Below are 13,762 nucleotides of genomic sequence, written 5' to 3'. Positions count from 1 at the left end.
CTTTATTAAACTGATAGACTTCAGATGGGGCATGAATAGAAAACTATCAGATTTTACTGAAGAACTGAATGGAATGAATAAAAGGTGGTTACGGTCTACTAGAGGTTGGATACCACTGACGTGGCACAGACCTGCAGTGCCCTCCAGCTCACACAAAGGTCCACTCTGGGCAGGGCAATTAAAATCCCCCCTCTAGCTCTGCCTCACTGAGGTCCGGGCAGCATTCAGTAATTTCTGCTTTACTGCCTCAAAATCCTCTGTCTGTAATCTACGAAACGCCTTTCCTGGATTGCCAGCTGCAGAATTCTTACAGATAAGCCAGGGGCATTTTGCTTTTTACAGCCTCAAATTAGGTCTTCCAATATATGCTGAATGCAAACGTAAGCTCTTCACCACATTTCAACAACATTTCGATGTTGGCATGTTTCTGGGCATTACTCCACAGCTACTAGGCTTGAACTGTGATCAGAAGGACAATGAATAAGTTTGTGACGCCTGTTGTTAATAAGCAGCTGGTTCAGTGTGTATTACAGATGTTTGTGCTTCATGATAGAGTAAAGGTGGGCAGTTTTAGTGTGCCCGTCAGAAGTGATAATGACAGAAACCTTATAAGTATATAATAAATACAAGGTGTCTGAGTTAACCACAGATCTATGGGCATTATCAATCTTGGTCATGACTGTGAGTGAAAGGTTTCAGCTAGTTTAAAAACTGCCAACATAATACTTCAATACTTTACACTTACATCCGGGGCCTCCTCTTTGCACTGTAACCCACCTGTGTTTAATAGCATATCTCTGGCTAGAGTGCCTAACAGAAGTATTCACTCTCTTCCACTGATGTCCCATTTTGTTGAGTTTCAAATAATTGTTGACTGTTTTTAATCAATGTGAACATTTTTAATCAAAATGGGAAGGCTCAAGCATGAAAGGAGTTCAATGCCAGCAAAATCTCAAAAGAAAGATCAAAACCTTAAATACGTTGATTGCTTGAGTGTTTGCCAATCTAAACTCGGGTGCCTGTGCGTGAGGGGTTGCTCTCACAGCGGTTTCCTTGTGCTTTCAGGGAAGGCCTGGGTCCCCAAGTCGAAGCCTGTGGACCCGATAATGGAGAACGTCACCCTGGAGCCAGAGTTGGAGGAGGCCCTGGCTAACGCCAGTGACGCCGAGCTGTGTGACATCGCAGGTGAGGGGACAGGATAGCCGTCTACCGCCACCAAAGCCACTCGCCATTGTTACTGCCCCTCGTAATGGCTTTACATAGCTGTACTTCATGTAATAATAATAATAAGAAGAAGAAGAATAAGAATAATTATAACAACAATAATAATTCTTTACACTTACATAGCACTTTTTCTGGACACTCCACTCAAAGCGCTATACAGGTAACAAGGACTCCCCTCCACAACCACCAATGTGCAGCCCCACCTGGATGATGCGACGGCAGCCATAGTGCGCCAGAACGCTCCCCACACATCAGCTATCAGTGGGGAGGAGAGCAGTGATGAAGCCAGTTCAGAGATGGGGATTATTAGGAGGCCGTGATTAGTAAAGGCCAGGAGGAAATGTAGTGAGTGCAGAGAGTCAGGACCTCAGTTTTATGTCTCAAAGGACGGCGACTGATAGTTCCCCTTCACTGTACTAGGGCATGAGGACCCACACAGACTGCAGGGTGAGCGCCCCCTGCTGGCCCCACTAACACCTCTTCCAGCACCAACCTTAGTTTTTCCCAGTCGGTCTTCCATCCAGGTACTGACCAGGCTCACACCTGCATCAGTGGGTTACCAGTTATGAGTTGCAGGGTGACCTGGTTGCTGGCTAGTAGTAACACATTTAATGTGAGTGCAGCGGGCCTTTTCAAACTCAGGGAGTGCTTCTTCTTGGGTTTTTTTTAACTTGAAATTCAAATTAATTTCATATTCTAAGTTAAGGATGTAACCTGAGCACAATATGTAGAACATACTGGCCCTTTGTGACCTGTAAATAGTTTCTGGGTGCTTCCAAGCTTTCATTTAGATGCAAAATACATTTTGATACATCATCTCACATAACATTACAGAACGTCATATAAGGCTGCGTCATCTTGACTGATGTTAGGATTGTTCCATCAAAAAATCGAATTACCTTGATTCCCTTTTTACCTGCCTGATTGGCTTGTTAAACTGAGTTTCCTTTAATGTTGTCCATGTACCAATATATGGGCACAGAATGCCTTCGAGTCTCAATCATAGGTCAGTCATAAGTCATAGGTCAATCATAGGTCATCGTTCTAACTGTCGTAAATGTGGATGAGATTATTGTACAGGGTTAATGCCAAGTACAAATGTGAATGAGCCGATTGGACACTCTTTTGCACCAAATAGAAGATGATTAGATTTTTCTGTACATGAAAGTGCATTTAAAACTAAGACACAAAGGGTTGCAGGAATAAGGAACAAGATGCCATTCCATGTTGTTGAAGCTGATAGCCTGGCTGCTTTCAAGTAATGTCTGGATGAGACCCTCAGATCAATTAGCTAACAGCCAAACAAGCTATGGGTCAAATAATGGCTGTTTCTTGTTTGTAACAATTCTTACTGTAGGCAATATTTCTATTTCCGTATGAAAAAAACATAAAAGTTATTTTTATTGCTGTATTATATTCCTTTTAAAGAAGGAAGCAGTAAACTGCTTGCACACTACAGCTTGAATACTCCTCTGCTATGGCACTGGGTATCTTTAATTAAAATATGTAAGGTCGTAAAAATTAGTCAATTAAAAAAAATCTGTACCGGTTGTGAAGATAACAGGAATTGAACATACAGCCTCCACCTCACTGACGTATAGCAAGATCTGTACTGATGTGTGATCCTTTAATGATATCATCATGAGCTACTGCAGACACTTTGGAAGTTGCAGAGATCACAGTTTTGCTGGGACCTGAGAGATCCCTGGACACCTAATAACACCTGACAGTGCTCATCACTTGAGGCAGGCCAGGCTTGAACTCATGACATCTGGAGCCCAAACTGCAGTCAGGGCCAGTGCCTTTTCCAGTTGAGCCAGTCAGCAGCAGCTCACGAGCCAGGTGAAAGATTCCGTTGTACTTTAAGATGTAACACGCAGCTATTCTAGCATTTACAGACTTATTTCACACTGTATTCTACGCGTCTCACCACAGTCTACTAATGGCATCTCTAATTTATTTCAGCCTAGTCCTCCATTTGCAGGAGTGTCCTTCATCGTCTTGAACTGATGGATTGTGATTTTTGTAATTGCTTCTTATACTTACGAACGAAAGGGCATATACACACTTTGCCACAAGATTTCTCCTTATTTCAGTTGTCAGCATTTTGCAATCTGATGCTGTTACTGTAGGCTTCTCTTCTTCTTCATGGTGGTGTATTGCTGTCTGTTTTATCATCCTAACCACTCATGTTTATTTTGCAGCACAGCAATCTGCTCTCCTCTGGCATCATGACATCACCCATTTCATTAGCCATCTCTCTGGGATTGTAAGCTATCTGACTGCGGCGCGCTGTTTTCCCTGGGTTGTCAGTGGATTTAAGCAGCAGTCGATCCAGTACAGCCAAGCGCGTTCTTGGTTTATTTACAGAGCCCAGGAAAATAAACTTAAAATGCTGTTAGTGTGCTCTGTTTTTTTTCCAACGAAAATACCTAAGAGAATCTAATATGAATGAAAATAATTTCTTCAGCAGATCTAAACACTGCTGATCCACTGCTGTTTAGATGAATTGAAATCCACTCTTCATATTCCTCTATGGCAATGGCATATGTGAAAACTTTTGGACTTTGCTGGCTTGGTTAATAGTTTCAAATTGACATGGATTGATTTTGCCAATCTCTGAATAAATGAAATTACCCGAAGCGTTATATGCTGTATATTTCATTTGTTACATCTTAATTTAATGTACTTCAGCCTCCCTGTATAGTTTCAGGACTTCACTAGATGAGGTATTGGGCTATAGTGCTGTTTTTGATGACACTGTCTGTATCTGTGGACCTTTTCCAGCATGCATGAGGTGCCAAGATACAGTATATGCCCACTGAGAAACCCTTGAGTCTTTTTGTACTATGTCCTTATCCCATTTTGATGAAAGAGGCTGATAATCATATATCTTCTTGCTATGTTATGTTTTGCTTGCTAGGGAATGTGATTAAAAGTCACTACAAATTAAGCACCTGCAACATGTATTTAAAAATAAGACATAGTCTGGATCTGTTGAATACCAGGAGTCCAAAAGTAGTTTGTCTGTCTGTGCCGTTTTATGTAGCTGTGGCTGCTTGTTCAGCATTATTCAATGGCTGCTCTGTTCTGTTCTGTATCTGTGCCTCAGTCAGGAGTTTTCACCTGGGAAAATGTCATCTGTGAGTGCATGTCTGCACACCTTCTCTTATTTTCCATGTTCTTGAATGAAACTGCTGTTAATATGTTAAGTAACTAAAATAATGTTTGAAAACTCAACTCAAAAAGACAAAATGTATGAACTCTCATTATCGCTGTGTTTTTCATTTTTAATCATACAAACCATGCAAACTTTCATTTGTCATCTCTATTTTTGGTATATAATTTCCTCTTTGTCAAATTTACTGTTTGTGGGTTTTCATTTGAAAGAAAATAAAATCGTAAATTATTTTTGTTACAGCAGCTTACATGAATTGTTGTTTGTGAACAAATAACCTACAACAAAAGGAAGATAACCTGCAAAAGACTTTTAATACAATTGCAGTTGGTGCAGTGGTACTTTTTTCGTGTATATAAGGGCTTGAATAATTGTCTTAATGGCCAGTCCTTCACTGGTACTGTGTTGCAAATTGGTACTGAAATGAACCGTTGCTCACTGTAGTGTAGCTATTTCCTGAGGACAGCAGAGGAATATGTTCCACACTGACACAATGTTTGTATAAAACTATAAGAAATCCATATAACATCAGGACAACCATGATAGGTTTTACTTTGAAACTACCTACAGTAAATCCCATCAGGAATTTGAATTGGCACAAAGGTTTTTTTCTCTCTACTTTTATATTGTTAGTACATTAAAGTTTTTGGTTTGTAATTGTCTTTCTAGTCCTAGTCCTAGGTTGCACAGTGAGTTCAAAACAAAATCTAGTGCAAGGATGTTCCCTCAATTTCCTTTGTGCTTGTCTCAAACTCTTGTCACGTGATCTTTTCACAGTATTGATAATTCTGAACGATTCCTGCGAATTTTGCTCAGTGTTTAATTACCTCAGGTCAAAGTTCCATTGAGCATCCTGAACTTTGGATGAAATGACAGGTTTATTTAGCTCTGGAGATTCCTTTTAAACATTTGAAGTCGATGTGTAGAACTCAAGCTCTAAGGTAGTTGTTTATCTCTTCATAATTTGATAACCAGAACTGAAAATAGCATTCAAGGTGGCATTGTAGAAAGTCATACATTTAATTACAATATCAAAGATTTATGTTGAGTTTTAACTATTCTTGATTTTCTAGTAATTATCAACATTATGAAAGCATTGTGACTGTTGTGGGGAGGTAAATTTATGAATGCTTGCATGAAATCGATTGGTGTATCAATGGAGAAACAATACATGCTTTATCATGTACATGTATTTTTTTGGCCCCCTGGCAATGCCTTTGAAAGAGAGCCAAGTGCAAGAGAAAGACTGTTGCCTGCTGTGTTTGGATGTCTGTGCTGAGCCTATTGTGACTTGTGTTGAAGACATGTGTAAGATTGTTTTTGTAGCTCTTGGCACTACGAACCAGAACTTTGTCTTTGCTTCTGATTCTGGAATGTTCCCCCAAGTCAGCAGTGTTCTCCATCTGTCCTTACAGCCATTCTGGGTATGCACACACTGATGAGCAACCAGCAGTATTATGAGGCTCTTGCCAGCAGCACCATTGTCAACAAGGAAGGCTTGAACAGTAAGTGCTCTCATACGCACATGTAAAATGTCAGCCCCCTTTATTTTTGTGTAGATGTGTAAAAAAAATGTAACCTTCATTTTTGTTATGTTTCCATCTTAACCAGGCACAAGCCCACCCACGGCAACAACAAAGTTATAAAGGTTTCTCAAACATTTTCGGCAACGTGTACTTTGCAGATACCTCACACCGCATTCTCCTATGTGTACATTTTTACCCTAGACGTGAAAATGTCATTTATCACCAATTCAGTTATATTGCAAGATGATCTAAACCAAAAAAATCATATACATTTAAGATACACAGGGGAGCCTAGTGATAGTGCTGTGACCTACAGGTCTGCACCCCTTTTTGCTCCATTTATGGAGTTTATCAGCTCGGCTCAAAGTGAGAACGGATAGGTGTTTGACTTACAGGGTATGACGTGTGGAGTTGTAAGTCTTGCAAATAGGAAACTGTGCATATCTGCGTTTTTCTTTTCTCACCACATAGATGCAAAGAGCAAGGACCCCAAAAGCAACAGTGCAGTGAGAAGTATTTGTGGAATTAAAAATAATAACAGATTTAGCCCCTCCTTAAAAGACATATTTGAGATTTTTCAGGACTGATGATGCATTTTGCAGTTTATGTTAAATTATATACTATTTCTGTCCCTACTCCCTAAAACATTTGTAAAAAAAAATCCTATAGATGAGTTCCCTAATTTTCAAGAGCACAGGCTTTAAGTAATAAGCTTTTCTTAATAACTGTGCTAGTGTATGATATTTAAGTATGAATACAAAAGAATCTCCAGTGACTTCCATGAATGAGAGCAGTAACTCTCACGGTCATTCCTTAAAGAAATAATCACAATTGTAATGTGATTTAAAGCTTTTATCATTAGCTGCCTGAAGGTCTTTATTTTTAATATAAGATTAGAAATTTTCAATTGGAAATGGGTATTCTGTGATTTCATTGCTTTTTTCAATTCCACTAAGGTGTAATTCAGTCTACCCAGTACAAACCTGTGCCCGATGAAGAGCCGAACTCCACAGACATTGAAAAAACACTTGAGAAGATCAAGAACAATGATCCAGACCTGGTGGAGGTGAACCTCAATAATATTAAGGTAAACTCTTGACTTGTTCTGGCACAGATTGTTTCATGCTAATACCAGGGCAGAAGACAGAACGTTGATCTGGTTTCAAATGTAATGTTATGTAGCTCAGAAGTAGCTTGGGGTATATTTTAGCTTGACAATGAAAGAATGCAATTGTTCTAAAAGAAAGGATTAATGGCAACATTCAAATGTCCTTCTTTTTCCCCCAGCCTTGAGATTTTGTAACACATTAAGGTAACGCCATGAATGAAGGTGGTGTAGATGTAGCCCTTCTGTCTAAAAGAAGTGTCTGAATTTTTTGTTTCATACTGCAAGATTTGTTTTTTTTTGTTTACACTGTTTGTCAGTGTCCTAATTTGAAACAATGTGGTCTGAATACGTTATTTTTAGACGATGACATTTTGATGTGTGACGATAAATTCAAACCCAAGCCTTTTCTCCACTGAACTATGTTGGCAAGGTGTAGTTATGGTGTAGTTTGTGGCTGTCCACTGAAATTAAAGCAAGGCTTTCTTGTGCCAACAGAACATTCCGGTGCCCACGCTGAAGGCCTATGCAGAAGCTATGAAAGACAATACCTATGTTGAGAAGCTGAGTATCGTAGGAACCAGGAGTAATGATCCAGTTGCTTATGTAAGTAGTGTATCTCAATGTCCACACACTGTAACTAATCAGAGACAGCTTCTTTGAGTTCTATTGCATAATGCAAAATGCAATAGAAAAATTCTATTGCATTTTTTTTCACATTTGTACTCAAAGTGTATTTTTCAACACCGTAACATCGTTTCTTGATGCGTTCAGCAGCACTGTGAGAGCTTTAGAACATGTTCTGAATGCTGTTGTTGGTGTTTTAACAAGATCCAAATCTCAGGTTTTGGCCTAATTCTGGTTATTTATTTGATTTTAAAATGTTCTGCTGATATTCTAAAGCAATGAATGAAACACTCCCTTGTGTACCCTAGGGTGACAGATAACTGACAACTGTGGGGGGACTGCATTTACATACATTCATTTGAGACAAAGGACTTCTTATACATGTTTTTTATTTGAGTTTGGTCCCCTATATGGCCTCCCTGATGGGAGCATTATGATTTGAGAATGGAAAGGATGGGTGGAATCAGATGTGATGTTCCTTGCCAATCTGAGAACTGTACTATGATATAAGTGGTTGGACTGGGGCTGCTGTTTCCCAATTATTTTCCTGCTATTTTCACAATCCTGGACAGATTGGTTTTGCTTGTCATCCCAGGGTTTCCATACCAAACTGTCATGTGAAATGCCAGGATGCTCTCATGCTTTTATATGCCATCTCTAGGAGATCTTAATTTTATTTTAACGGCTTTTCAGTTAATCTAAGTGTACAGTGTTTGTAATTTGGACTTTTCTTCTTCCCTTCATTTTAACCATCAAGCTCCGTGAAGTTGGCCCAGCAGTTGGCACAGCACAAACGATGAAACCCACCTCATGCGTTAGTGCTGCGTTTGTGCTGTGAAATTAGCGTTTGGGCTGCTTTCGTTTCCAAGATATAGCGCCTTGTTTGTTCGGGTAATCACGTGACTTTCTACGAGGAAATTTACAGGTACCAACATTCTCGGTACTTTAACTCCTGAATGTGATTAAAACAATGGGTGTAATTTGTTTTCTGAGTCCGTCTGGTTGGGTAGGGTGGATATTTAAATATTTTTCATTATATTTTTCTGGCTGTGACGTCACTCCATGACGTACAAAAACAGCAAAGTCACAACCACCATATCTTTCAATTGTGATCTTTTGATCCCAATTGACCCCAGCCTTTGCATTTTTATGGTCGGGGAACAAAACAGAGCTTTAATCCAGCATGTTTCCTTGAACAGTGCAATACACCAGATGATACAATTTTATACTAAACTCTTTACTTCTTTAATATACTCTGTTTTGTGACAGAATAACTGAATAAACATTGTAAAAAAACTTTTTGCTTCGGATTTTAAAGCAATACGCACAGCTTACTGGATATGTTGTAAAACGTCGTTGTCCAAATAGTTAAGGTGATCTTTACAACACACAGGCAGCAAATGGACAGTTTAGCTCGTACCCTTAACATTTACAGACAATCAATATCGAAAAGGCACGTTTTCCTTTTCTATAGGAAGCGTATATCGTGACAATGGGCACGTGACTTTCACGACTGGCGCCTTGGTTCCATGGCACCCTGGTGCTGTTGCGACAAAGGGGTCATATCACGACATGATACCCAGATAGGACGTGTCGGGATATATGGATTTCGAGTCACGACATGGAGGCGGGCGTTCGGTCTGGGGTATGTCATATTGCGATATTTGGACTCCATGTTGCGGGTGCATTTTGTTAGCCGTCATATCGCGATATACTGTATCGATTTCGCCAGTGATGCACCAGTCATGACAGGTATCGCGATAGTAACGCTGCTGGTATTGTGATGTGATCGTGATGCGCGCACCTCTATCATGACACGCTATCTGAGACGTGAAGGCACTGTGGATGCCATGACATTCTTTGTCTGCTATTCAGTCTTGTGGTAATTTATTGGAAACCAATGGATGTGTAACTGTATATCCAGCATGCTCATACAGCACACACGGTTAACTGGGGCTGCAGTATTTGGACCAAGAACTATATCTCAGAAACGAAAGCAGCACAAACTGTTTGCTGTTAGAGTTCTAGCCGACTAGTCCCAATCTTACCCTTGGAAACTCTCAGCCAAGCATGTGTTGCCGATTGGGGAATCCTGGTCACAATCAGCCAATGACATGTCCTAGACTAGACTAGTGAAGTCTCAACCATTATAGAGCTACACCTGCTCTCGGAACACCATGAGAGACCATATTTCTTATTGATTTTAAAAGGGTGTTTTAATTTGTTGGAAATCTTATGGGATTTTTCTTGCATTTGCAACAGGCCCTGGCAGAAATGTTAAAGGTAAACGCCACACTGAAGTGTCTCAATGTCGAGTCCAACTTCATCACGGGAAATGGGATACTGGCCTTGGTGGAAGCTCTCCAGTTCAATTCATCCCTAATAGAGCTGAAGATTGACAACCAGGTGAGAAGAAACACAGGGCAGGAAGCTGGTTATTAGTGTCATGAGAAATGAAAAGAAATGGGAGAATAACAGCAGAAACACTAGCAGTGTTGCTTATTACCCTTATTGTAATGCACAGGAACGTTTAGATGAGGGCCTTGTATTATGCAAATTGCTTGAAAAAATGTGTATAGCGCATAAACCTGGTAAAATGTCATGCTTTTCCTGTCATTAGAAAAATAAGGCTATTCTAAATAAACCTTTGTAGTAAATTATTTTAACTCCATGACAGTAAGTAGTAACTCCATGACAATAAATAAAAATATTCAGAGGAGACGGTGAGATTCTGAGTTTTCGTTGCCCCTCATTAATCTAAGCTGTAGCGAATGGGAGGAAGAAAAGGTTATCGGTTACAGTTGTCTGCTGCACTGCACATATATATCATTGCCGTACCATGGCTTCAAAATCATATTTGTCTGCCCTTTACATATGAACACGTAAATGTGCTAGTTCCTGGCATGTTTGAGAAAAAACTCAAGGCTCCCAGATGCCAGCGGCTCTCACTCTCCCTCCTCTCGCTGCAGAGTCAGCAGCTGGGGAACAAGGTGGAGATGGAGATTGCCAGCATGCTGGAGAAGAACACCACGCTGCTCAAGTTCGGCTATCACTTCACCCAGCAGGGGCCGCGGCTGCGTGGCTCCAACGCCATGATGAACAACAACGACCTGGGTGAGTCCGTCGAGTAACCCGGCTCTCCGCATCAGCCTGAAAATGGAGGATCGGGTCCTGTCTGCTCTTTGTATGCTAAACCCAAGTACCTGACTTCACGAATCACGTATGCATATGGAAGCATCAGCCTCCTGAGAGAGCCATGTTTAACAGGTATACTGAAATATATTTAACATTGCTCCAGCACGCCAGTTGCATGTTTGCTACAGAACCTAGAACATTTTGTACCTTATGCTAATTTTTAAGATCTATAAACAGGTCTCTCGCAGGACCGTAGTGGGACTGTTTGCTTCTTTATGAAGGAGATTTAACAATATCTTGTTAAATAGCCTCTAGGAACTCTCTGTAAACTAGGAACTAAATGTTCGTTTGAAAGTCTGACCTCACAGGATTGGTCTGTGTACATATGATGACACGAGCAGACTGCTGTCGTCAGAGCTAATCATAAACTGAGCTAAAATATAAACACAATGCTGGCAGATGAACTTGATTAGAAGTTCTAGGAACAGAGCCAGCTGAATACAATACTTCAAGTACTCTTCCAGGAAGATTTCATCATCATTTGAGACTCAATCTCCTAATTAACTTCTGGTACCTTGCCAATGAGGACTGAACTCAAAACACTGAATATTGCAATGAACAAATGGAAGAATTGGAAAAATACAGCTATTCATACATGTATGGGTTTTTTAGGTTAAACATATACATTTATGTTAAAAGCAATCAAATTAGTCTGAAATCACAAGTGTTTTATGTGAAGGCAGCCTTTTCATTTTGTTTTCATTAAAGTTTTTCCTAGGTTGTTAATATCAGAGAATTTCAATTCAAAGAAAGGTGAATAATTGTGAAGTTTATTTTCAAGATACTGCAGGTGTGTGTAAGTTTGTATTAAGTGAGTAAGGGGAAGAAAACTGGAAGATTTCCATGTGCACACCTATAGAGCTCTACCCTGTAGAGAATAGGATTAAAGACTTGTCCAGTGTGACATGAAAGTGATGTCTCGGAAACGGTGGTGGTCTCGTCCAGCTTCAAGCTGATAAGATAATCTTCCTCTCTGAACCCTGCACACGCCCACCTGCAGGGGGCAGTGGTAGAGCTGGTCTGGGAAGCAGAAGGATTTACTGGAGGGGGGCAGAAGACTTTGAAGTGAACTGTGCAGCACCTCCTTTTATTCTATGCAGCTCGCGAGCTCTTAAATTAATCTTAAAGTGCTGGTCAACATGAGCTTTAATTCACTTCTTCACAACATTTGTGTTGCAGCTCGTATGATTCGATCGGATGGTACCTGGCACAACTATTCCACGTTGGAGCTGGAGGATGTTCTGTCTAAGTATAGACATAATTATCTTAACTGCTGTGACTCTTGCTCTCATCTGCAGGACCTTCCTGTCTTCTCCTGATCCGGCTCATTCTTGTGTCCACTGCTCTCCTTTTTTTCCCGCTCTTTTTTTTTACGGCTCTGTTTCACAGCTTTGCTTGCTTCACATCCATCTGCCTGTGACGTTGAGTTGCAAAATTGCACTGGGGGTTTTTCGGTTGTTTTTCAAGAACGAAAAAGCAAAAGCATAAAAAAGCACAAAAGCGCCTTCTTTTACGGACATATTTTCAAATCGTAGTTTGAATCAAAACATCTTCCTTGAAATACACTTTTTAAAATTCCCTCTGTTTTTATAGTAAGGTAGCCATCTCCATTTCAAGAGTTCCTCTGGGCCATAGAGATTCCACACAGCAACAGATACTTCTGTAACCCGTCTTGAGCATTTTGAATAGGGGCCGTGTGCAGACTGCTTTATCCTATGTGGAGACTTGATCTCTACCCTGTTCAGCACCTATGAGAGTACATGGAATGGAATGTTCTTCACTGTCAGTAATGTGCAACACTAGTTAGATTCAGGACAGAAGAGGGGAAGAAATCAGCCACAAGTAACTGCTGTTCACTGACAGAGAGCAGCCATACTGAAGAACAGTGCAGAGTCCACAGGATGTTTAGATATCATGTGATGGCGCTACCAAGATGTGTAGTAGCCGGATAGTTTCTGATAGTTTAAAAGTTTGGTGGAATTGCTTTGGCAATATTGCTTTTTTAGGGAAGAAAATGCAACATTTCTAGGGATTCAAACACCAAATGACTTTCCTAGAGTAGTGTTGCTAGAGTAGAAGCTCATTCTCACTGTTCTTCAATTTTTACACTTCAAGAGGACACATAACAGTAATGGTGGTTTGCACTAAACAAAGTAATCAATTTCCTTTCAGTATACACTCCCCATGCACATTAACTGTGATTATATAAGCACTCCTGTTGTGTTATAGTATATCAAAATTGTTCTCCAATCAGGCTGGTTTTCCCATTTTTGGAATGCAGTATGCTTTCTACCCATGTGTTATTCAGAATTATCCCTGTTCTTCATTTCTTTTGAGAACAAAAATTACAGCTTTTTATGGTTCAGGTACTAAAAGTAGACCTTAAACTCTTCTGAAGAGAAGCAGGTGGAAGTGAAGTGACTCCAGCTGAGGCAGAAATCTGTAACCACAGTGTCCTTGCAAGTAACCATTGTTTAGAAGAGTTCAAAGCTTTTCAACGTTTACTTTAAATGTGCTGTTCAGAGGCAAATTAAATCCTTAATGCATTGTCTCAGACCTCAGAGGCAAAACTCCAAATCTTCATAGAAGTTTGACACCTTAAACTAGAAAGCACACTTCATTGCAGATTTCTGGCTGGGGTTGAGGTGATTATAAATTGCTCTGTTTCTTTATTATACGCTCTACTGAATTTTTGCTTAACTGATTTTTTAAACTTTTCGTCAAGTTGTCACAATAAAATAGTTTAAAGTGCTACACAATAGATGTTCTCCAGCAAAAGAGTCATTTGTCTTAGTATAAACAGTTTTATACTGTAAAGATATGATGCATTTCAGTTCTCAAAGTACTTTTTCAATCACATTCTTCTTATTCTAGAAGTCTGCAGAACATATACAACAATGTTTAGGG

General features: G+C 40.0%; 1 protein-coding gene across 1 annotated transcript in view; it reads left to right on the top strand.

Annotated features, from left to right (window-relative positions):
- The window catches only part of tmod1 (tropomodulin 1), a 33,737-nt gene that overhangs the window by 13,952 nt on the left and 6,023 nt on the right, over nucleotides 1-13,762 (top strand). The window contains exons 4-9 of the mRNA XM_006629738.3: nucleotides 1,066-1,185; nucleotides 5,818-5,907; nucleotides 6,885-7,015; nucleotides 7,532-7,639; nucleotides 9,923-10,066; nucleotides 10,630-10,774. Of these exons, the coding sequence (XP_006629801.1) occupies nucleotides 1,066-1,185; nucleotides 5,818-5,907; nucleotides 6,885-7,015; nucleotides 7,532-7,639; nucleotides 9,923-10,066; nucleotides 10,630-10,774 (738 nt within the window). The remainder of the gene's footprint in view (nucleotides 1-1,065; nucleotides 1,186-5,817; nucleotides 5,908-6,884; nucleotides 7,016-7,531; nucleotides 7,640-9,922; nucleotides 10,067-10,629; nucleotides 10,775-13,762) is intronic.

Source organism: Lepisosteus oculatus, chromosome 1 (assembly GCF_040954835.1).
Source record: "Lepisosteus oculatus isolate fLepOcu1 chromosome 1, fLepOcu1.hap2, whole genome shotgun sequence".
Classification (NCBI taxonomy): domain Eukaryota; kingdom Metazoa; phylum Chordata; class Actinopteri; order Semionotiformes; family Lepisosteidae; genus Lepisosteus; species Lepisosteus oculatus.
Note: the sequence above shows the minus strand (reverse complement) of the source record. Positions and strands in the feature narration are given on the sequence as shown.